Source organism: Pezoporus flaviventris, unplaced genomic scaffold, assembly GCF_033815535.1.
Source record: "Pezoporus flaviventris isolate CSIRO_AGI_PZ_B2104156 unplaced genomic scaffold, CSIRO_AGI_Pfla_v1 ptg000040l, whole genome shotgun sequence".
Taxonomy (NCBI): Eukaryota; Metazoa; Chordata; class Aves; order Psittaciformes; family Psittacidae; genus Pezoporus; species Pezoporus flaviventris.
This window is the reverse complement of record NW_026892588.1, coordinates 1228803-1252574: the sequence shown is the minus strand read 5'-3', so window position 1 is coordinate 1252574 and position 23772 is coordinate 1228803. Positions and strand designations below refer to the sequence as shown.

Below are 23772 nucleotides of genomic sequence, written 5' to 3'. Positions count from 1 at the left end.
TACTTCAGCTTTTGCAACTATTAATGCTTTGTTTAAAGCTGCAGTAACTGCAGTCGAGTGATTGATGCTGAATCTCAGCTTTCACTTAAACGGACAAAGCGAATATGAAGCTTCTCACCATCAGAGTAAAGCCTGATAAGATGAATTCCACGAGGTCAAAAGTCGTAACAATATAAACAAAGAGAACGTGACCCAAGATAAGGTTAAAATATTGTGATTTTAAAAGCACACCTGATATTTTTGAGGGGGTTCCTTCATTTTCTGATGGCATTCCTGGAGGAGTATTTGGTGGAAAGGTGGGACTTGCTTTCAAAAAGGAAGCATTTATTGGCAAAAGTTAGCACAAAAGGCAGCAGAAACACATTCACATCAACTGGGAAAGGAAGAAGCCAAAGCACTGAACAGACTACACAAATTGAGGAAAAACCCATTACAAGGAGGTGGCAGAAAGCAGGAGTAAGAATTTTTGCTTTCCTTCCCCTTGATCATCCCATCCTATACAAAACCCCTCTAAATCTGGCTCTCTCCGAATGCTGCTTTCACCTCCCTCCTCTAAGGCAAGTTTCCCATAACACTGTGAGTTCAGCTATGCAAGCTGGAGACAAAAGCAAACCAAACACACAACACACCTATGAGGACTGGCCAAATGAGGATTCCAAGAAGTATCACAAAGGCAAGGTTGCTTAGCACTCAAGCTACCAAGGTTAGAGGTTAGCCCTGCATTCCTCTCAAGGGGAGAGAGGGGGTGTGCTTCTCTAACCCAGCAGCATTGAGAGTTTCCTAAGCAAGCCAGGGGATCTACTCTATTACTTTCAATAGGCTGTGTGGGTTATTATCTCAGTCAGCTTGGGTCAGCTTCTCATCTAGGTGAGGTCCAAGTAGATCCTGTTCAGTCCCAGGTGACAGTGAAGTCTTCAGCCCTGTGCTCTGTGTGCTCCTGTCCTGCTGGAGGGTCCACACCTGCAGCATCCCCACCGTTCCCTAAGCTCTCTCCTTTAGCTTCCATTATTAGCCAGAGTTTATGGCGTGGATCCATGCAGGACATCACTGTACCTAGCACTGTGGCCTGAAGACCATCAGCTGCAAGAACTTTGATGCCGCTCCATGGCCTGGAGAGTGTTATGTGAAAGTTGCCTTAAAGAAAAGCCATCCAGTGTTTGTCAGCTAATATGCTATGAGGGACAGAAACAGCCACTTGGAGGGCTTTCTGAATATGTGAGCATAGTATTAAAAACCAAACCCAAACCCCGAACCAGCTCAGTGTTGAATCATCACATACCTGGAAAAATACATTTAAAATAATACCCCCTTTCTCCTAGCAGCCCAGTCTGCCTCGATGGCTGCATGGTGCACCCATCACTACAACCAGCAGATCCGGATAACAGCCAGGGAACTGGCTTGAGGGAGGGAAGCAGGCCTTCCCTGTCACTTGTAATCATCTCACATCCAGAGGCATCTTAAGTCCTTTCTAAACACGTTGATACTGCCTGAAATTCACTGAAAAAACCCAGCCTTTGTTTGTGTTAACAGGATGAGAAAGTGCAAGGCTTCCTGTTATGTGTGTGTGACAGCTATAGATAAGCAGAGACCTCTGGACAGGAAATCCGCCCAACTTCTGCAGTGTGACTTGTCTGAAGCTTAGGAGCTCTTTTTAGATTGAAGCACCAACAGAATGAGACAGTGCCGGCCAGAGAATGGGGGACACGCTGGAGAAGAGCTCTGAGGAGCCCGAGATCTCTTTGGACAATGAGTGTTCGACGAAAATGGGGGCCCTGGTGGAAGTCTCGAGTGGTGAAAAGGTCAAGTTTGATGATACGGGTCTCTCGCTGGTGCTCCAGAATGGCCTGGAGAACCTTCGGCTTGAAAATTCCCTTACCGATGTCATCCTGTGTGTGGACAGCAGGGAATTCTCCTGTCACCGAGTGGTCCTTGCGGCAGCAAGCAATTATTTCAGGTAAGGCATGTAAGAAACAAACCCGACAATGTGACTGGGGTTTTACTTTACTTCTTAGGCTGGAAATGTAGATCTCCAAGGAGCGCAAACCGGGTGCTATACTCTACAAATATGGAATGCCTTACACCTTTCAGCTCTTTAAAAGTTGGAGGCTTAAATAAGGCAGGTGCCAAGTTGTGGATTTGCCAGAGTTCTGATACCAGCACTCAGCACATCCACTGGAGGCAATCAAAGAAACAGAGAATGGCTGGCAGACAAGTGGGTGAGAAAATAGTCTTGTTACCAGGTATCTGTAGCCCCTGGTATTGTCTGTTTGGGGTTCAGGCAAAGAGATTCATTCAGATCACACAATGTTTTAATTGAGATAGGAGCGGGTTTGTGAAACCTGATAAACCGATTGCCATTCTGTGGTAAAAATATGGATTGCATAAAATTATTGAGGAGGAAAGAGAAGGAATTTTCCATCTTTCCTAGGGTTTCTGAAGAGCAATCGCAATGGGAAATACCTCCTTGAAGGCAGTTTTACCTTTTAACACTCTCCTTTTCATCTTCTTGTGTTTTTAATTCAGTATTATTACAATATTCTGAGACCACTGGCCAGCAAGAACAAATTTTAGACAGGCAGAGGAACTTGATATCATTTTCAACACAGATCTTCCATTACCATTTAGGCAATTCCATTTGCATGGCTGTGATGTTTTTTAACTGCTAAAGTGGTCAGATGACTGAAGAGCTACAGAGGAAACACGAGAAAAAAGAACCTGTGACCACTTGTGACACGAGCAGAAAGCTAATTTCAATGGAGTCTAGTAAGTTTGCTGGTAGTGCCTGGGAGAAAAGCTCTGCTTTTATCATCTCATAATAATCTCTGTGAATATATGGAGATAGGTGTTACTTCCAAAGCTAGACTAGATATACTGCACATGTGAGAATGTGCAACTAAAAGCAGAGATGCCCAAATATTTCTTACCAGCACTGCTGTGCAGGAAGGAGAGCAGATGCAAATTACAATCAGAATTGCCATAATGATACTTGAACAAAAGAAAGAAACAATTCCTTTTCCGCTGAGGTGCTGCAGTCAGAAGGGACTTCAGCAGTTTAAGACAGGCAAGACAGCTTTCTGATAACTGCTGTTGGCCATTTTTTCACTGAGCCCTGAGCTACATCCTTTAAAAAGGAAGGGGGATACCTGGATGGAGGGAATCTCATCCCAAGGCAGTTGCACATGTACTAGGGGTCTGCCTACCTGCTCCATGAGTTGAGATTTATTATATCACGTTTTCTGCCTGTTAGTGCCTCTTGTCACAACTCTTTGGGTTAATTTCCATCATGTTTGGCAAAGGGTGAAAATCCCAAACTCTTCAAAATCAAATCTTCAGACCTTTAAAAGCTTGACGGAAATCTGCAGGGAGGCAGAGGAGAGATGCCAGGACTGAGACCCTGTGGTGCTCAGCTGGGTAAGGAGCACCACGTCCTGGGCTGCCAACACATACACATGCAGCGCCCAGAACCAGCCAAAGCACAGAGCTGAGTGTCCTGAGAGGGACAGCGAAATGTGTGTGAGAGGAATAGCGAGCGAGAATGGAGGGCTCAGGAAGGGGAAGCTGAGGTTACTGTGAAGAGGGAAAGGAGGACACAAGTCTGCAGGGAACTGAGCTGCTCTAGTTCTGCTACTCACAAAGCGGCTTGTTTCATCTCACTGTAATTCACTAGAAGCTGCATGGGCCCAAAGAAAGAAGAAATTCTTAAATCACACTGTTCCCATGAGTACTTCCCATGCCGTTACAGGGACTCCAACACCCATGCATGGGAGCAATGCAGAGGAACGCTGTGCGTCATGGGCTTCATTGCCCTGCAACAGCATGTTACACAACCCCCTTCCTGAGTGCTGGGTGCCATAATGCAAGCAGCTGACTTAAACACAGTTAAACAAAGTTATCACCTTCTAGTCCTAAAATCCCAGATGGGTGTGTGTTGGAAGGGACCTTAAAGCTCATCCAGTTCCAAACCCCTGCCACAGACAGGGACTCCTTCCATTAGACCAGGTTGCTCCAAGCCCTGTCCAACCTGGCCTTGAACACTGCCAGGGATGGGGCAGCCACAGCTTCTCTGGGCAACCTGTGCCAGGGCCTCACCCCTCTCAGTTCAGGAAAGAACTTCCTCCTTATATCCAACCTAAATCTCCCCTGTTTAAGTTTGAACCCATCACCCCTTGTCCTATCGTGACAGTCCCTGATGAAGAGTCCCTCCCCAGCACCCTTGTAGGCCCCCTTCAGATACTGGAAGCTGCTCTAAGGTCGCCATGCACCCAGCTTTCTCATCCTGTCTTCATACAGAGGTGCTCCAGCCCTCATCATCCTCATGGCCTGGACTTACTCCAACAGTTCCATGTCCTTCTTACATCCTTCCTTCAGCACTGCTTGAGAGTAGATAGACGAGTACTTCTGACACACCCTGCATCTCCAGACATAAAAGCAGTTACCTGGATGAAGGCAACAAAGCAGACAGATACAAGCTGACCAAGGTGAAGTTCTTTACTCCTACACTGCCCAAAGTAGTGGGAAAATGGGGCTGGGAGAGGTTGAAGCCGTATTTCCCAGAGCATCCTCAAACTGCAGGATGGTCGGTTGAAGTCAGGTTCATAATTCCAAGCACAGGCACTCCAGTGTGGGTGAGTGCTTAAAAAGTGCTTTACAAACTGCAACCCCTCACTTATTTAATTGAAGTTTCTCCCTGCTTTTTCTAAATTTGTTCATTTTCAGGTATCTAAGTTTGGCCCTAGGCCCTCACTTCAGATCTGCATCTCTTAAGAGCAAATGCTGGTTCAAAGGTTTAGTTTAGAATTACACAGGGACAGGAACCATGGAAACAGAAAACAGAATTAGTAGCCACATCTGAAGGACTTTTGAGTCCCAGAGAAAATAATCACACACCTCTCTGGGTAAGTCCAGAAATGGTGAGAAGCAGCATTTTAATCCCTAGGAAAGAAGTTCAGCCTGATCAGTCCTGAGAGATGTCACGGTGTTCCTTCCCATCAGCACACAGGGTAGGAATAAGTTCGCTCCATCTGAGCAGAAGGCAGGCCACTACAGGAGTCAGCTCTCCTTGGACAGGACTGGCCCTACTCAGCGCTCCCACCTTCTAGAGAGGAGTGCTGCTGGGAGAGCACAGTGCTCTGGGTGTCTGATTTCTGCAGGCTGCAGCCCTGTTACAGAAATCCAGACCCTGTGAGATCAGGAGTGGATGACAGCTCTAACACAGGTTCACAGATTAGGAAACAGATAAGTGAAAGCACTTTGACAAGACCCCTGTGGAAAGCCTCCACCAGAACCCCAAGGCTGGTTTTTGAGCAGCCTTGCGATGGTAAAACACTGGATATCTCTAACTGATCTCCATCAAACTGATCTCTCAGTAATGGTATCTCTGGCTTGCAGGCCTGAAGTGAGAGCTCTCAACTCCCTGACAGGGATGGTTAAATACATGACTGGGGTCACCAGTTTAAGAGATAAAAGAACTAAGAGCAGATAACACCTGCATCCTACAACGGCCTATTTCTCATTCAGATGAAGCATTTGGCACTTATCAATCCTATGCAACTGAAAGGGCTGTTCTGTACAAACCTTCCTCTCTGTGGGTTGAAGCCCCATTCCCAATGGGAAGTGAATCAGAAACCTTCCATCGGCTGAGATGCGTGAAGGGAAAATAAGAATTCCAGCTGAACATCTTTTCTGGCAAGGAACTTCTCTGCCCAAGTTTCCTGCTTAAAAGTTAGGTCTTTTTATCCAACAGATACGGAGATATCTATATCAGTTTTCTACATTGTGATAACTAATACTGCCTCTCTCTTGCTATGAAATCTTTGCTGAGGCAAGGAAGAGGTAGCTCTTAGAGCAACGAGCAGCTGGTATCTTCCATCCATTTGCCATTCACCATGCCTAACTACTTAGCAATCAAAACTGTTTACATCTTGGTTCCAGGAAGATGTGTCAATCAGACAGCTTCATTCTGGCACCGCTTTTACAAGAAAAGCATGGCCTAAGACTTTGGACCTCCAGCCACTTCCCAGATTGCACTGTCCTGTCAACATTGTACATGACTAATAAAGAAGGGTTTGGTATGTAGGATAAAGAGCACTTCTAATTACACTTTAGATCTGCACATGTTTTCCACAAGTTACAAGTGGACCCAACGTGATCCTAATCTGTTTGGCCAGATTCCAAATGATGTAAAATCTCACTCTCTGCAGTGAACAAGATGGGAGCAATCAAATTCTTAAATAAGAACAAAAGCATTAAAAGAAATACTTACAGCTGTGCACTGGAAATGCAGATGAAGATATGTGTGTTCACCTCACAGCTATCACAATGTAAAGTGTATTTAAATGGCTCTTAGAAACATTTCTGATTTCTATCCCCCACGAAATATCTGACTAGTGCCAAACTGGCAACTGCCTTTCAAGTACAGTATTATCCACCAAAGAAGAGGTGGCATAAACATTCATTAAATCACTGCATTCTGGCTAACAGTGGTTCCAATTAATGATTATTCAAGTACTTTTCTAGCCAAGAGGTACCAACTCTACAAGCCAAGCAGACGCTCCCAAACTTCAGCAGAGGAAAAGTCAGACTCTTAATTAGACGAAAATCCATAAGCCGTTCTCTCCTGGCCCATCCCTTGTATTAATGGGGTCAAAGATATGCTGGGAAGCTTAGGGGTGAGGCTATCACACATGTGCATCTGGTACAGCCCTCAGGGTCAGCCTAAGCAGCATTCTGAAGCTTGGAAACACAGGGGTATTGACTTGGCTAAGGGTTATGAAGTACATGTGCTAAGTGTTAAGGTATGGAGAATGCCAGCAGCTTGAAGGTTTGGGGTTAATGAGCTGGGCCTAGAAAGAGAAAGAGTGTAAGAGGCCAGCAGGTTAGACATCACAACTGCTCTGCAATACAGAGCACCACCTGCGAATGGTTCCAGGTGCCTGTTGCTTCCATGGAGCTCCAGGTCTACTGTAGGGCTCAGCTCTGGGGTATCCATCATGTGTGTATGTCTTATGAAACTCATGAGTAAAGAGGTACAAAAGTGACAAAAGGATTTGCTTTGTTACTTTGCTACAGGACTAATAATTGCATAAAATCAGAGTATTCTGTGTTGAAATCTATACAACCAAATGTTTCCAGAATGCCTCATCCTGGCTGGGATATGTAAAAGATAAACGTTTTTATTTTCAGAGCCATGTTCTGCAATGATTTAAGAGAGAAATATGAAGAAAAGATCATACTTAAAGGAGTTGATGCAGAAACCATGAATATACTCTTGGACTACACCTACACCAGCAAGATGCTCATCACAAAGCAAAATGTACAGAAAGTCCTGGAAGCTGCCAGCCTCTTTCAGGTACAGATAATGCAAATGCAAGGATCCAGTCTTGTTGCTCTGGCAACACCATGTCTTACCCTGGCTCACACACTGCAAACCTCTCCGATTTCATGGGTTCTGAAAGCATTTTGCCTCATACTTACACTGTGGTACAAAGGGTTGTGATGCTGGGACAGTGCTCCATAAGGTTCAGGTCAGCCTGCAAAGGCTGGTCACACTCCAGGCCAGAAGAGTTAGTGTATTGTGGCTGGCATGGCTGGCCAGAGCAGGAAGCTGACTTGGTCTCTCTCTCTCTATCGCCTTGAGATGGAGGGTCAGGAGCCAAAGTTAGCATCCTCCTTTGTACGGCTCTTGATGTAAAGGGTCTTAGTCATGACCTGGGACTTTGTGGGAAGTCAGACTTAATCAGTGTTACTCAGCCTTTGGTCCATGAGGTATTCACGTGCCCTGTAAATCACCGGTGAGGTCTACCAAATTACAGTCCCTGGTACAAAGCTGCAAATTGCTAACAGATTGCAACCAGCACAACCTGCCAGGTGTCAATGTATGTATGTGTGTCCAGTCTTTTCATTACAGAGGGCAAGAAACACCTCACTCCATCATCGCAGCTTAATGGGAACTTCAGATTCTTGAACCTTACACATGAGGCTTTGCTCTGAAATGAACCTGTGGCTTTTGGGGTAATGGGAGCTGGTACTTGCATGGAGAGAAGGGAAAGTATTCACAAAGTGCTCCCCAAGGTAACTCAGAAAAGATGGTGCTGCTTTCATGTCGCCTGGGGCCAGCATGCAGTAACTGACTGACATCTTCAAGCAGAACAGTAACTGGTAGCACTCAGAGGTTACTTCTGGCTCATTTTCAGAACATTTTTGTTTTCTTCTGAACCTTATTTCCTTAGGATCATTCCTTGTGGTTTTGTTTTGTTTTCTGAAGCCATCAAAGTATAAACTTACATTTTGTCATTTATCTTCCCGATTTGTCATTTAAATTAAATTTGATTCCCAAGGCTGGTGCTTAAAGAAAACTATCAAACACTGTTAAAGCAATGATACATTTGTAAGGGTGCCATGAGCAAGAGTAAGCTACAAAAACCTAGAAAACCAGGAATGTTCAACTAAAAGCAGCCATCCCAAGTCTTACAGCAACCATCTTGGATACTGTCGAGATTTAGAAGGCCTTAAAGCCTTCACACTATACAACACGGGTGAGATACTTGGCTGAAAACGTGTTTTGTGTAAAAGAAGACTTAGTACCTTCTAGTGTTTTGCCAGCTTGTCTCTACTATTTATGCTGATGAACAAACAGAAACAGCTGAAAGTGTCAAATGTTTCATTTCAATGTATCAACAGCTGAAAAGATTAATTCTGAAATTTACTATAACATTTTCTGTCTGGGAAATTCGTTCCTTTCCAATTAATGACATGGGAGAAAACCACATTCCAAATAGAACAGTTATATCTGACTAGCAGCAATTTTCGGCAGTGCCTCTTTTCAATCTCTCAGGCTTGACAAAGTACCACAAAAGAAGTAACTTGCCAAGTTCTAGATATTCCAACATAGATACTACACTTTCGGAACTGTTTTTGAAGAGGTTTTATATAATTATGCCTTTTCTTAGCCCCTTCCAATGAGTTTTGACCAAATGCACCCAAAACTGACAGCAGCCAGAAGTAGAAGGCTATTGAGAGAGAGCAGAAGTCTCTATCACCGTGCTTTGTGCACAGAGAATGTTGTCTCCTGGGGAGGCAGGTTTGGAACAGGGAGCTGCTGAACAGCTAAGCCTCACCCTGAAGTGACCCAGACACATACTTTTCCACCTAGAGCACAGTTGCAGCATGAGTTCAACAGTCATCTCCTCTGTCTGGGCTGGTGGCTCCTCAGCCACCACACCTGCGAGGCTGGTGACCACCTCGGATCCAGCCCCTCTGCAACCTCCAAAGTGCTTTCCACCAATGTGTTTTCCTGAACCAGGGACTATAGGGAAAATACCTTGCCAGTTACCTGAAAACCATCCTACAGCCACTCAGCAGAGGACGACCAGAGTGGCTGTAGCAGGACAGTGCTTAGTTCTGTTGCAGCCCTGCACAGTGCCAGCCATGCCAACCAAGAAGATGTCATTTGCTCATGAAGGGCTTCTGGGCAGCTCCAGGTCAGAGATGGGTTCAAAGACTTAGAAAGCTGTCAGCTCCTAAAAAGCCACCCTGCAAGAGCTGCTGTGCCCCTTCTCTGCCCAGCTGTCTGCTGTGGAGTGCCCTTGGGATGCACTGTCCCCTTCCCTTTCTTACAAGGTTATAGCAGGAGGCAGGGCTGCTGGCACTGCTTATACTGGATAGTTGAATCAACACTGGACAAGCAAAGACTTAGATTGGTTTGGTTGATGGTCCTAAAGGTCTTTACCAATCTAGTTGACTGTATGATCCTATGAATAAATTTTATCATTCAGAGAAAAGGCTAAGTGGAGGCCAAGTAAGCATAGGGGATGTCTCTAGCAAGTACGAATCTGGGTTCAAGTGGGTGCCAGGAGAAGGAAGCAGTTAATAGAGAAACTGTTCCAGGGGAACATGGCTTTTAAAATGCCTGAAATGGCACTGGGATGGGTACTTGCAGAAGGGAAGGAAGAAAATTTAGAGCTCTGCAAAGAATAATCAGCCGATGACGCAGAGGCTCAGGGGTATCAGGGTGCTCTCCTGAGTCACCTGCTCTCATGGGACCGACTGAAGCATGACCAGGAAACCTGGGGGAGTTTTGTCTCTAAATGAAGGGAGCGCTGGGGTGAGTGCACAGCACGGGGATGGGGAGCAGCAACCAGGGAAAGTCCTGCTTTGACACGATCCTGAGCGGTCCAAGCTCTCTGATTAAGCCCTTGGTGGGAATCGCTCCTTACACCCACACCTTGCAGTTCCACATTCATCTAGCCACAAACACAGTTCCCCAGCGTGGTCAGTGGGGCCTGCGTGGCTGTTAGACCAGTGTGCACTGCATGGGAGAAAACTCTGCTCTCACCTCGTGAGTATACTCTTAGCAAGCCATGTATAAATAACAAGAGCACTCTGCAGTGGCGGCGTTGTAGGAAGGCGAGAACGTTGGTTTGGGGTCTATTCCTGGACCTGTGGCTGACTTGATGAGTGTCCTTGGTAAATCCCAGATTGCATCTAGGTACTGCCAACTTTTAAAGGGCTTAACCTGCCTGAGCTCTCAGGGCTACCCTGTATTGGAAAAGTGCTTCCAGATCCTTGAGAAATATGCTGTTAGGTTCAAAGTGTTAGCCTTGTGCTAGCTCAGAGGACAGGCACTGTGAATGGGGCAGGCACTGAGGTCTGCTGCAGTGCCACAGCATGCCACTGACTTATTTATATCACAACAGCAGTAACGTGTTGTGAGACCTTCTCATACCCTTGATCATCAGGCAGTTGCATTTCTCTAAACCCTTGACCACATCTAAATGTAAAACAGGAACCAGGTAGTCTGTGTGCAGAGTCTGCGATCACTCAGCTCTGGTAAACAGTCTAAATGTGTCAACGTCACACTTGACGGGTCTGGAAAGTTCTACCCTAATTACTGAAACAAATCTACATAGGACAGTGCTCAAAACTGTTTCGCTTCCTCCTTGCCCCTAAATCAGTGTTGTGCAACTTTCCCCAGTGGGGCAGAATGAGTTGAAACGGTTTGTTTGCTGACGCTGGATGGAAGAAAGGATGCAAATAAACATGGACGGAAAGGCACAGTATCAGTTCTGACCCATCTGTCTCTATGTTGCTGTTTGCACTGCTCAGTGGCAAAATCAACCTGAAATACTTATACACACACAGGGGACAGAAAGCCAAGGATGAAGTACTGTAATTTATCAGTTCTACCTCAAACTGGTTCCCAGTTCCTGAATAATCACCAGCAACCCAGCTCACATTGTAGGTCATGGCAAATGCCCCCAGACATCCGTGGTCCAGGATCTGCACAGTTGGGATCCTCAGGTGCAGCTATTCTGCCAAGCAAATTAATGAGAGTGGTTGCAATGACCTGTTGAACACTGCAAACATGGCAAGTTCTTTGATTAAGCAGACCTGGTGTGTAAAATGCACATCTGTGTTTGTTTCAACCAATGGTGATGACAAGGACCACAAAGGTCACTAAAACCTCCAAAGGCCTCCCCCCAACAGAAACTTGCTGGACAACTCCAAAACTAGACACCCTCCTAGCTGATACAAGCTGACATGCAAGATAAAGCAGGGAAAGCACATCTCACGTCTGGGGGCCTTATCTGTGCTTTGTAATTCCATGGTTGTTAGTACTTTGAGATCTCATGGAGGGAAGTGGAACAGTAGAAAACCCTTTACTTCTGTGAAATAAAGTAAAATTCATGAACGTCACAGGTCAGCTGTCCTGCAAGAGACAGGAAAATGAATAATATGGGTGCAGAGGGAGAATAAAACTGTGGGTAGAAGACATTTTAACTTCAGACTTCAGATTCTGGGTGATACCTGTCCTCATATGACTGATTTCATGTGCTGCAGTGCAGATGGCTGGTTGGGACCCAGCTCTCCTGTGACATGGTCATACCAGTAATCACTCTGTGCTTGTACATGCTTTTTCTGCCCACAGTTCCTTCGCATGGTAGATGCTTGTGCCAGTTTTCTCACGGAAGCCCTCCAGCCGGAGAACTGTGTTGGCATCCTAAGGCTGGCTGATGCGCACTCCCTGCACAGCCTGAAGCAGCAAGTGCAGAGCTACATCATTCAGAACTTCACCCAGGTCCTGAACTACGAGGAGTTCCTGGAGCTGCCGGCTGACATCCTCTGCAGCACACTGAAGAGTGATGACCTCTATGTCACAGAAGAGGCACAAGTGTTCGAAACCGTAATGAACTGGGTTCGTTACAAGGAGTCAGAAAGGCTTCCTCTCCTGCCCTGTGTTCTGGAGAATGTCCGCCTGCCCCTCCTGGACCCCTGGTATTTCGTAGAGACGGTTGAAGCTGACCAACTCATCAGACAGTGTCCAGATGTCTTTCCTTTGCTCCAGGAAGCAAGAATGTACCATCTGTCAGGCAATGAGGTGAGTAAAAAAGGAAGGTAAGTGCTGCTCTTTCTAAATGTCTCGTGCTTCCGCTTGAAAATCCCATCGGAAGGAGCAGTACCATGAGGCAGAAAAAGGTATTCACGCTGAAGTTTCACTAAGTGGTGCTACTGAGAAGTACAGGTGGGCCTCACCAGTTATCTTGCTGGTTTAGAGAGTTTAGAAAAGCTTTTGGAAGGTTGTTTTAAAGTGTACTGCTTTATGAACATACGAGCTCAAGCTTTCATATGCACAGTGAAAGATGCCAGGTGACTATCCTAGTAAAAAGGCAAACAACGTTACTCCTGACACCTTGCTCTCTTAGCTATTATTTCAAGCCTAAGAGAGGACGAGTAAGTTTCCCATTAAACTCCACCACAATCTGTAATGACTCTTTCAATCTGAATATGTAACATCTCCATCTGTTACGCATGGGGGGGGGGGAAGAGAGAAACTCTCTTGAAGAAGACAGTCTCTTCCCAGAGGAGAGGTCTGCCTTTCTTCCTCATTTGCAGAGGTCCCTGCACCCAAAGAGACAGGTTCACCCTGACATCCAGTCAAGTTTTGTCCTGCCTGCTCAAGGTAGGCTGTGGTGGGTCTCCACTTCTTCAAATGCCCATCCTCTTTGGAAAGTTGGGTATCAGTCACATATCCTGGCCCAAAATATGGGGTAGAGGGGAGAGCCACCAGAGGTCAGATTTCACAACAGGAACAAAGGTATGTGTGCAAGTGAGGAAACCTATGTGCCTCCTCAGTCAGAGAGCCAGAGGAAGGCAGGAGGTCTCAGGAGCATGTGGTGCATCTGTCACTAACACTGGATGTGTCACTGGCAGGAGGCAGAGACTGAGGGCTCTTTGTGCTGGTGACTGTGTAAGACAGTACATGATGTACTGACCTGGGCCAGTCTGGTGGGAACTTCTTGGGGAAGCCTTGCCCTACTCAGCAGCACCGTCAGGTCCAAGTGGGGTAGATAAAGGGAGTGTTGCTCAGGGCTGAACACTCATGACACTCACCTTCAAGGGGGCTGATGCCTTGCAATGGTGACAGATGGGTTAAAAACAGAACTCTGAAACCTGGCAACTTCCGAGACAAAGGTTTTGGGGTTTTTATTGCCTAAGAATTTGCTAAACATAGGGAAAATGCAAGATTAATGTCTGTGTAAATAATATTTGTTAATACAGATATATTATGTCCATTTATAGAAACATGTTAAAAGTAGAAAAAGGAGTAAAACTTTAAGCAAGCTGGTACTGTTGCAGCGTTTAATCTGTGGGTCCACAAACTGCTTCTCTGGGGCAAGCCAATGGCAACTGTAATTTCTGCAGTGAAGTGCAGACCTCTCCCACCAGACTTTGGGGGTCTGAAAACTGGCAAATGCCCAGTGGTACAGCATAAGCAGAGGAACAACTTGATGTGCTCCCCATGCCTTTTACATTGCATTTCTTCCAGTATGGGGTGTGGGGGAAGATAAAGAAGGTTATTCCTTCTGTCCTTCAGCATAAAGCCAGCATACATTGGGACACTAATGCACTTGTTTCCATTTGCTTGCAAGTATTTGCTCAAAACAGAACACAAGTTTCCAAGCACCCCCTGCATTCTTTGCTCCTGGTGCACATCTACCCAGGAACTGACTTATTCCTGTGTCCCTGAAACAAAGACCTGATAAATAAACTGAGCCAACAGGCAGTAAATTAGACCATGTTTCAGAGCCTGGCTTTAAGCAATTCTTCTAATTTGGCCTTAAAAATAAGGATTATAAACAAAGAAACAAATAAAACAAAACCCCAAACCACAGTTGAGAATTGTCACTGCTTTGAGACTTCAACATATCCCTGCAGGACAAATAACGAGAGTGCTTGTTTTCTGCTAGTGCTACCTGCAGCCTTGCCCTCTCCAAACTTGTCAGGCCATACACAAATCTTGGGGCCCTCCTACCTTGCCCTTACTCTGTCAGCCCAAACGAACCCTGTCCTTTTCACCTGTTTTACATGCACCCAGCCTTGTCACTACCGCTCAGCTTCATAGCTATGGTGCCACCCTGGGAACTCCCAAGAGGATCTGAAAGGGTCCTAGTGGGTAGGCACAAGCAATCGAGTCCAGTGTTGGAGAAATCCTACTGAAAGAAGGATACAGCAACCTCTACTGAATGCTGCTAGGATGCTTTCCAGGCTTTGAACTTAGAAAACATTTGATAATTGGCTGAGGTGATGTAAGCCAGTCGTGATTCGCAAAGGAAGTAATCAGAAGAAAGATCACCAGACCTTTCTGTAATTGCAGGTGTAAGTGCTCTGTGTACTCACCCTGTCTCACTTGCATTTAGATTATTACAGAAAGAACCAAGCCCAGGATGCACGAGTTCCAGTCTGAGGTGTTTATGATCATAGGGGGCTGTACGAAAGATGAGAAGTTTGTAGCAGAAGTGACTTGCCTGGATCCTTTGAGGCGAAGCCGCCTGGAAGTAGCAAAATTACCAACCACAGAGCAGGAGATGGAGAACGAGACTAAGAAATGGGTGGAGTTTGCATGCATTACCCTAAAAAACGAAGTCTACATTTCGGGTAAGGAACAAGGCTTTGGGAGTGGAAGAGGGGAGCAAGGGGTTCTCAACAATTGCTTCCAGCTTTTATTGAGATCATACTCAAAGCAGCTTTAGGAGAATTAAGCACTAGAAGTGTTCCCAATGCTTTGGCTTTGAACAGGCTCCAGGGAAGCACTTGGATGTGCCTGAATACTGCTTAGCCTTGGTCTCAGCACAGGATTCCTTTTCAAACCATATTAATCTATATGCATGGCTAGTTGGGTGTGGCACCCTAAAGCACTCAGTGACCCTGTGCTTACCCAACATAAAATGAAGAATAATTGCTCCAGCATCTTCATGTAACAAGTCCATTTGCAGCTCCACATGGATAAGCAAAAGACTGCCAGAATCTGACTCATTCTGCAAGAATCAGTCAAGAACATGCAGGGAACCGTCACTGCTGTTTGGCTGCTACCTAAAAACTGCACTTTAAGGAGCACTTCAAAAGCCATCAGGCAGGACTCTGGAAGTGCCCACTTGCTAATGGCAATGTTAGCTGTCAAAGCTGGATGAAACCCCATGGGTCTGAACATCCCACTTGCAGGATTTCCCACACAACTGTAGTTGAGTTCTATGTAGGGGTTTGGTCCTGCAGCTACGTTTTTACTTTGACAATCAAAAAGGTTAAATGCACAACTGACAGTCAGTTTGACAGCTGGTTTTGATGGCCTGTCAAAAACAAGTTTGATGAGCTCCTTCCAGAGGAAAAGTGACAACAAGCTTTCAATCCCTGTCACGTCAAAGACAATGATAGAGAGCAGTGCCTCCTTGGGCAGGGTATTTTCCCTGCAAAATCATCTACCAGATTCTATGCTGACTTAAAACAAGAGAGTAGAAAGGAGGAAGGAGTGCCAAGTGTGAATGCTCTGCTAAAGTATGAATAGTGGTCTATTGCCTTTATTCATATATCTTCTGTGGCATTCTTTCTTTTGGGAATCCAAGTATTTTTATTACCTCATTCCAATCTAAAGGTTATTAAATCTTTATCCTGGGATAAGAATTAGATTATTCCTTCCTTAGTTATGAATAAAAGAGGTTTTTCCTTTCAGCCCATCATAGGGAATTTCTTTTTACTCTGCCAGCAGACCCTCTACTAAAAGTTAGCTGTAGGGGGGGAATCTAAGTCAAACATCCCAAGTAGGGATCAGCCCTCACACATTCACACCCTTGAGTTGAGAGGTCTCTTTTTCACTTGCCTTTAATCTCTTACCCTTTCCTCTTTTTCAAAGTCACAAGCTTTTTGCTGGAGTTGAGATGTCTCTTTTCCATTTGCCTTTAATCTCTTACCCCTTCCCCTTTTTCAGAGTTGAGATGTCTCTTTTCCATTTGCCTTTAATCTCTTACCCCTTCCCCTTTTTCAGGGTCACAGGCTTTTTGCTTCATTTCATTTCTGACATCTTTCCAGTGTCTCTTCTCTGCTTTTCTTTTATGGTCTATCCAGGCTGCCTTCAGGCCAGGCTAACACCTTCCCGTCTATGGTGAGTCGAAGCTCTTGCCAGCTCCTCTTCCTTCTCTGCTTAATTTCCTATCATTGATTCCATCTCCCCATTCCCTCTTAGCCTTTCTCCTAATGTCCTTTTCACCCTTCTCACCTAAATAAAAGTCTGAGGGGACTAAAGTCATTAGTCATTTCTTTCCAGATAAACCAATTAGTGTCCCAATCCTGATTAAACATCTGCCTCCTTCTGCATGTCCATCTACTCTTGTTTTCTTTCTTGTAGCAACTGTGAGCTGCTTCTTTCCTAACTTGAGTTGTATCTTTCCTACATTGATCTCCCCTCCCATGTGCTCACTTCCTCAGTGTCTTGGTAGAGTTTGGCACCTTCCCTGCTCTTTTTAGCATCTGAGAAATAGGAAAATGCTTTGCACAAGATTATAACTGCTTTTAGATTACCATTTCCCCCACCAGTTTAAATGCTTTGAAACACTGCATTTGTAGCATAACTGAAAATGACATGAATTATCACTCACTCTTCTTTTTACTAATTTAGTTGCATTTCTTCCTCAAATTAGAAAGAGCTTTGGCCTAGGGATGTAACAGAAACAAGACAAGCCTCCAGTTGTCCCAAAAATCTCTCCCTGCTGCCTGATGTGCCTGGTCCAGCTCAGGCTCCTACCAGGGTTTCAGCCTGTGCAGGAAAGAACAAGCTCATGTGAAAGCGAAATTTCAAAGGAGGGTTAAGGGGAACACCTGCAGTCTCTCAGCCCCATTGTAACCATGAATGCTGCATTCAGACTCCTCAGCCACTTCAGCTATTTGAGTGCAAATAAAATTCAACACGTAAATGTGAAAAATACCGAGACAAAAGCATTAGAAATGACTTTTTCTAGCATGCTAATTCTCTCCTATTCAGTCTGCTGTTTGGCCCAGAGACTAGATCCATCAGTTTGCAGTGATCTGGCTGCAGTACAGAATACAAATGAAGGCAGACACTTTCTCAATGGAATATGAATTCTCTTTTCAGTATATTCACCAGTGAAGCAAATGTTTAATCACGCTGCAGATGACGGAATAAACTACTCAGTCTGTAAATGTGGTTTCAGGCTTAACTGGATCCATTCATATTGCATTTATGCCAAAAATGATATGCAAGCCAAAGTCTTGTTTAAAACACTGCTCTCTGCATCAGTAAAGATTCACTTGCAAGTCAGCTCTAGAATAAGTTTGCAGGGTCCAATTCTGATCTTCACTCTATATATGAATCACATCCAAGTCAGTAGAGAAAGAGAATAGCAGGAAAGGTACAAAATTTAGAGCCCAGCCATATGTTCCCAAGGCTGAATAGTAAAACTAACATGATGTGCAGGACTACTGTTGGTTAGAGTTCAGAGTCAAGTCTTTTACCATGTAAACCACTAGCTCTGGTAGATCCAGCTGACTGGGTCTACCCTGCACAAACTGGCAGTTACCAAGTGCAGGCCTGTCCTCATGGGATGTGGCACTACCACCTGCAGCATCCTCTACTATCTTGTTTAAATTATGTTTATTTGTGACTTGGCAGCATTCTGCAAAGCCCTTTTGGTGCACCACAATCACCTGCAGATGGCTGTGCTGTGTGTGTTTGGTCATTCACTTGGTATTAAAATGAAAGTGGTTGTGGTCTGGTAAAGTGAGGAACAGTGATTTATCTTTACTGAATATTTGGTTGTATAAATTGGTCAGTTTCCTTCACTATTCAATAAACTAAACACAGAATTTATCTTCTGGGCAGGCCCAGAAGGGGCCATTTGTGTAGGGAATGAAGAAGCTAACAATAAGTACCAATGATGTATTTTCTATTGTGAGAGAACATTTTAGCATGTAAACATACGGAGATTTTTAGTAGATACAAGCTATACTATCATATTTACATGTGTTACATACATTGCAGGTGGCAAAGAAACAAAACATGATGTCTGGAAATACAACGCTTCCATCAACAAATGGATACAAATTGAGTACCTAAATATTGGGCGATGGAGGCATAAAATGGCTGTGTTGGGTGGCAAAGTCTATGTCATTGGTGGGTTCGATGGCATGCAGAGAATTAACAGCATGGAAGCATATGATCCCTTTCATAACTGCTGGTCAGAGGTAAGGTGCTGCATCACGTAACACTGTACTCATCTGGAACATTTTAATCAGAAAATGTCAGGGCTCTGAACCATAAAAATGAACAAGACAGGATCAAGTACAACTCTTTTATGTGTTTCTGGTCTGTAAAACCACTAAATACCTAACTACTTTTTCTATAGAAATGCATATCGTTCAGAAAGTAAAAGTCACAGGATTGCCTGCCAAACATTGCCTAGGAGACATCTAATGCCGAACTTTCCTTTTCTTAGTTGGCTTTTAAAGTTAGTAGTCCATAAATCAGTAAGAATATAGTGTATACGAGCCAGAGCATAGGCTGAAAACTACTGCTCTGATACCATATCTATATACCTATATATCTATATAACGTATATATCAACCTGTACATTATATACAGGTATAGATTATACATTTAAATTGAAAGTACAGGTTTCAGGGTAAACAGGGTGGAAGAAGAAACATTTCCACTTCAGGCAATGAGCAGAGGGTATTAGGCAGCCAATGAGAAGAGGGTATTAGGCAGCCAATAATCCATGAAAGTAATGAGATTAGGTATCATAACGGGAGATACAAGCCCTAGTTTTTAGGGGATGCAAAGCAACACAGAGGAATCTAACAATAACAGCTACAAGTAAAAAGGTCAGAACCAGTAAGTTTCTTATGTTCTTTTTTTCAATGTTCGTAAGTATGTAAAAGAGATTTTGGGTGTTTTTGACATTTCCTAGCTTTTGAATTGTTGATAATGTAATTTAATAACAGCATTTGAACAGATAATATTTTTATTAAGGGTTTTACAGTCTTAAGAAAAAGCAGAAACATACTTATCCCTTAGCCCTAGATATGTCATCTTCTGAACCCTGCTGATCTTCTTAAAGGGATGGCTCACTTCAAATTCAGCAGGCTCCCACCATGTAGGCATCAGTCTGACTACTTCAGACGGTTATTAATGATTTTTTATGGTAACACAGGCCGCTCCCCTCGTGGTCAATGTAAGCTCCTTTGCAGCAGCGAGCTACAAGAAGAAACTCTATGTGATTGGAGGAGGACCCAATGGGAAACTGGCAACAGACAAGACTCAGTGCTACGACCCTGCGACCAACACATGGAGCCTGAAAGCTGCCATGCCAGTAGAAGCCAAATGCATCAATGCTGCAAGTTTCCGGGACCACATTTATGTTGTGGGTAAGTGATGCATTAATGGTCCTTCCCTCCAGATATGGGAGGGCTTGTTTCTGTGTGTTCGTTTTACCCACAGACTATGAATCAAATGGTCATCTGGTTCTTCTCATTGAGCTTAGTGGGGAAAGGAAATCCTGCACATTCACAAACAGTAGTGAAGAGTCACCAAGTCAAACTCCCTGTTAGTGTGGTAGGTGTCTTGGGAAGCTGGAGCAAGCTCAGAGACAGCTTAAAGCCATCCAAAGGTGGGTTAGCAGCAGCAAGGGTATGACCTCATGGCTACATCATGTCACATAAAGGGCATTACACAGCCCACTGCATGGAGGATTTGTACAGGGATATGAGTAGTAGGAGTAGGTCATGGGAGCAGAGCAACTGAGTGACTGATACCCTGTCCTATTCACTAGATCACACTTGGGGTTAGTTCAGTCATTCGTCAGAATTGGAAGCAAAGATCAAGCAAGAACAAGAGTTTAATAGTGGTGATCTGAACCGTAGAGGGAAGACGAAGCTTGCACACATCTTCAGGTGGCACCCGAAGAATTGAAAGAAGGAAAGAGGAGCATTTGTTTCCAAACATGAACTCTGAAAAGATTCCCCTCCCTCTCTCAGCCTTTGTGCAGGAGATTGATCACTTGTGGTATAATCAGTCTTGTGCTGAGGGAGGGTTGGCATAAAACCAGAGTATCATCAAATAATAAATGGTGTTCTGACAGGAGATTTACAACCTGCATTTGTGTGCACATATATAGATGCATGCAACTTCGACGTGTGTAAATACCTTGTGCTTCTCCTCAGCACAGGCTTGACCTCACCCTTTGTGTACAGGATGACAGACAGAAAAAGAAGGCATGACTTATGGTCTAGCTGATACAACTCCTGATAAAAATTGACACAATACTCATGCTACATTCATTCAGCACCTCTCAGACAGGAACATCCACCAGTAAACCTGTTGTTTACCTATCTGAGAGACAAATCTAGTTCAATTGGATAGAAATCAGCCCCACCTGAAGTTTAAAAGATAAAAGAACATTTGGTTACTGCATCCAAAGCAATCAAATTACCCAGACCAATGAATTACCAACTGCCAGGTGAATCACTGTAACTACCAATGTGTATGTTTTCAGTCTGCTCCAGTTGGGAAACAGAACTTAAGTCACCTTACAATGACTTGATCATCCTTCAAGTACTGGGCTAGTACTGCCAAAACCAGCAGCTTTTACTATAACTAAACACGTAAATGCTTCCTTTGCTGGCAGATAAGGATCACAGGCATTGTCACATCTTATCAACAAGACCATGGCTTCAAGGTTTTCCCTACCCTGTTCTATACAGCTGCTATAGAGGACACATCAGTCCCTGCAAATTTCAGAATAAGAACCCCTTGGCTGTTGGGACTCTTAGGAGGGAATGTATTTCCACAGCCTTTCTTGACTATTGAGGTATTGGCTATTTTTCAAGACAAAAAGACCCCACAAAATGGGAAAAGGTGCACAAAAGGTTTCAAGAATGACTGCAGATTTGGGAAACATGGAGAAACTGAAGGTCATTCTCTGTTTAGCATACCCATAAGAAGAGTATTGCTTCCATCTGACAAACCCCTAAATGAGGAAGGGGGTATGAAAACAGCCAGCCCAAGGCAGAAGGGCACTGGAGTTAGAGGAGTCAGTGTAAAAATCATGTATCCATTTCTACAGCTTACCACATTTGGTGGTCTAAGCTCTTTTGAACAAGACTGTATTTTTCTAAAGCAGCAGGTATGAGAAAGGTCTGTGGCTGGGTGCACTGTGCTTCACACTGCGTGACCACAGTGGTTTGTTTTGGCCTTAAATTCCACAGCCTTATGAACAATAAGCGGCCTTCTGAGGATCTGGCTTTCAAAACAATACAGTATCCTGTGACCTTGCTTTTTTTTTAGCTTTAGGGCATAAATAATTCTTACACATGTCAGGAATGGAGCCTTGCTGAAGTGGGTGGTTTCATTAAAACCTCTTACAGGAATATGTATGAACCATTTCCATATGAACCATCTGTATCCATATGATCCATTTCCTCTCCAGGTGGGGCAATGAAAGCGCTCTACTCCTACAGCCCCCAGGAGGACACATGGTGCCTGGTGACCCAGTTCACCCATGAGAGAGCCAGCTGTGGGATTTCTCCTTGCAACAACAAGCTGTTTATCACTGGCGGCAGAGACGAAAAGAATGAAGTCATTGCAACAGTGCTGTGCTGGGACCCTGAAACTCAGAAGCTGACTGAAGAGTGTGTCCTGCCTCGGGGGGTGTCTCATCACGGCAGTGTTACCCTCAGGAAGTCTTACACCCACCGCAGGATTGTGCCCGGGGCAGTTTCTGTCTGACTGCAGGAGAACTGCAAAGGAACTCAATACTTCCATGTCCCTGTGGCACAGACTGCAAAGGTGATGGTTTTATAGCTGCAGGTAGCATTGGATGGAAATAGTGCCACTGGAGTCCTTTGGGGAGTATGTGTATATGTGCTCAGCCCTTGTTTCCCCTGTACAGTATATCCTTAAATTATCTCCATTCCTTCCCTCCACAGAAAAACAAAGGGACCAGCTGTAGTTTACTCCTGCCAACACAATACCTCCAATCTGGCAAAGAAATGTGATGTGTAGCTGGAAAATTTACTTCCCAGCTCTGTCTGTCCCGAAACATGCTTGAACTGGCTCAGCCTGGTCCTGAAGTTTGTTCAGCTATTTATTGTGTTAAGTTGGATTTGCAGCACCTACTAGTGAAAAAGGGAAGATGCTTTTGGAACGAAAGATTTGTAACTTCAATGACATGCAATGTAGTTTCCTCCAAAGCTGTGCTTTTTCCAGTGGTTGGCACCTTAGATTAAGTTAAAAATGGTTTGTTTGTTTGTTTGAAGATACTTTGTTAGTTTTTCAGTTCTGCGTGACCAAAACCATTCATCTCGGTTTGCAAACCTTGTTACAAATGAACACCAATTTGGTTCCACTGAACATTCATTGTAGCCGTTTTCTAATAAAGCAGACCAAAATAGACCTGACAGTCTGGCAGAATGCGGCTGGTTCAGCCTGGAGAAGGCTCCAGGGAAACCTTAGAGCAGCTCCCAGTGCCTAAAGGGGCTAAAGAAAGCTGGAGAGGGGCTTTGGATTGGGGCCTGTAGGGAGGGGACAAGGGGGAATGGTTTTAAACTGACAGAGTGGAGACTGAGAGTAGACATTAGGCAGAAATTCTTCCCTGTGAGGGTGCTGAGGCACTGGCACAGGGTTCCCAGAGAAGCTGTGGCTGCCCCATCCCTGGCAGTGTTCAAGGCCAGGGTGGATGGGGCTTGAAGCAACCTGCTTTAGTGGAAGGTGTCCCTGCCCGTGGCAGGGGGTTGGAACTGGATGAGCTTTAAGGTCCCTTCCAACCCAAGCCAGTCTGGGATTCTAAAACCTAGTTTCCCTCTTACTGTATTCTGGGGTTGTTTACTGTGCTGCCTACAAGGCTTTTTCCTCTCCCCGTCGCTGAACACAAGTGCAGTCCAGTGTCCCTAGCTGCTCGCATCCGTGCCTCCATCCCCACTGGGTGGCAGTGCTCTCCCAGGATGTTTCTCATGGGGTTGGATTTCCTGGAATGCAAAGGGTCAGAACAGTGCTGGGTAGAAAAATAGTTCCAGGTACTGTTCCCAGCCTGATTCCTGGGACCATCACATGCTGTACCAGAAGGGGCAAATGTTCAACAGGCCAGGAGGGCACGAATCTCAGGTCCCAGCATCTGGGTCAGTTGTAGAGAAAGGAAAACAAACACTGAAGAGGTCACGCCCCGTACGCTCTGGGACACTCTTGGCTGAAGGTTGGGAACACATTCCCGTCCCTCCTCCCCTGCCCAGTTGCTGGAAAGAGCCAACTCACCATTAAATCAAGACAGAAAACACTGTGCAAAACAAATCTGTGCAAGCAGAGAGCAGTGACTCCTTCCAGCCTCTCCCCCTCTCTGAAATGTCTCCTTTTGCCTTATACAGTGTTAGAAATCATATTTCTTTCATGCTGGGCTGAGAAAACAACATGGGCTCCTGAATTTCAGCACATTAATG

At 44.8% G+C, this 23772-nt stretch overlaps 2 protein-coding genes across 2 annotated transcripts in view; both read left to right on the top strand.

The window, feature by feature from the left end:
- PLEKHB2 (pleckstrin homology domain containing B2) overlaps nucleotides 1-23772 on the top strand; it is a 476827-nt gene that overhangs the window by 99607 nt on the left and 353448 nt on the right. The window lies entirely within an intron of this gene.
- KLHL6 (kelch like family member 6) lies at nucleotides 1588-22735 on the top strand. Its single transcript, XM_061465409.1, has 7 exons — nucleotides 1588-1954; nucleotides 7183-7348; nucleotides 11927-12376; nucleotides 14697-14934; nucleotides 18326-18528; nucleotides 19497-19710; nucleotides 21771-22735. The coding sequence occupies exons 1-7, from the start codon at nucleotides 1695-1697 to the stop codon at nucleotides 22067-22069; spliced, it is 1830 nt and encodes a 609-aa protein (XP_061321393.1). The 5' UTR covers nucleotides 1588-1694; the 3' UTR covers nucleotides 22070-22735.

Coding starts and splice junctions, on each gene's coding strand:
- KLHL6 (XM_061465409.1), top strand. CDS start 1,695: ATGGGGGACACGCTGGAGAAGAGCTCTGAGGAGCCCGAGATCTCTTTG. Junction 1,955..7,182: donor GCAGCAAGCAATTATTTCAG/GTAAGGCATGTA, acceptor TTTTATTTTCAG/AGCCATGTTCTGCAATGATT. Junction 18,529..19,496: donor TTCATAACTGCTGGTCAGAG/GTAAGGTGCTGC, acceptor ATGGTAACACAG/GCCGCTCCCCTCGTGGTCAA.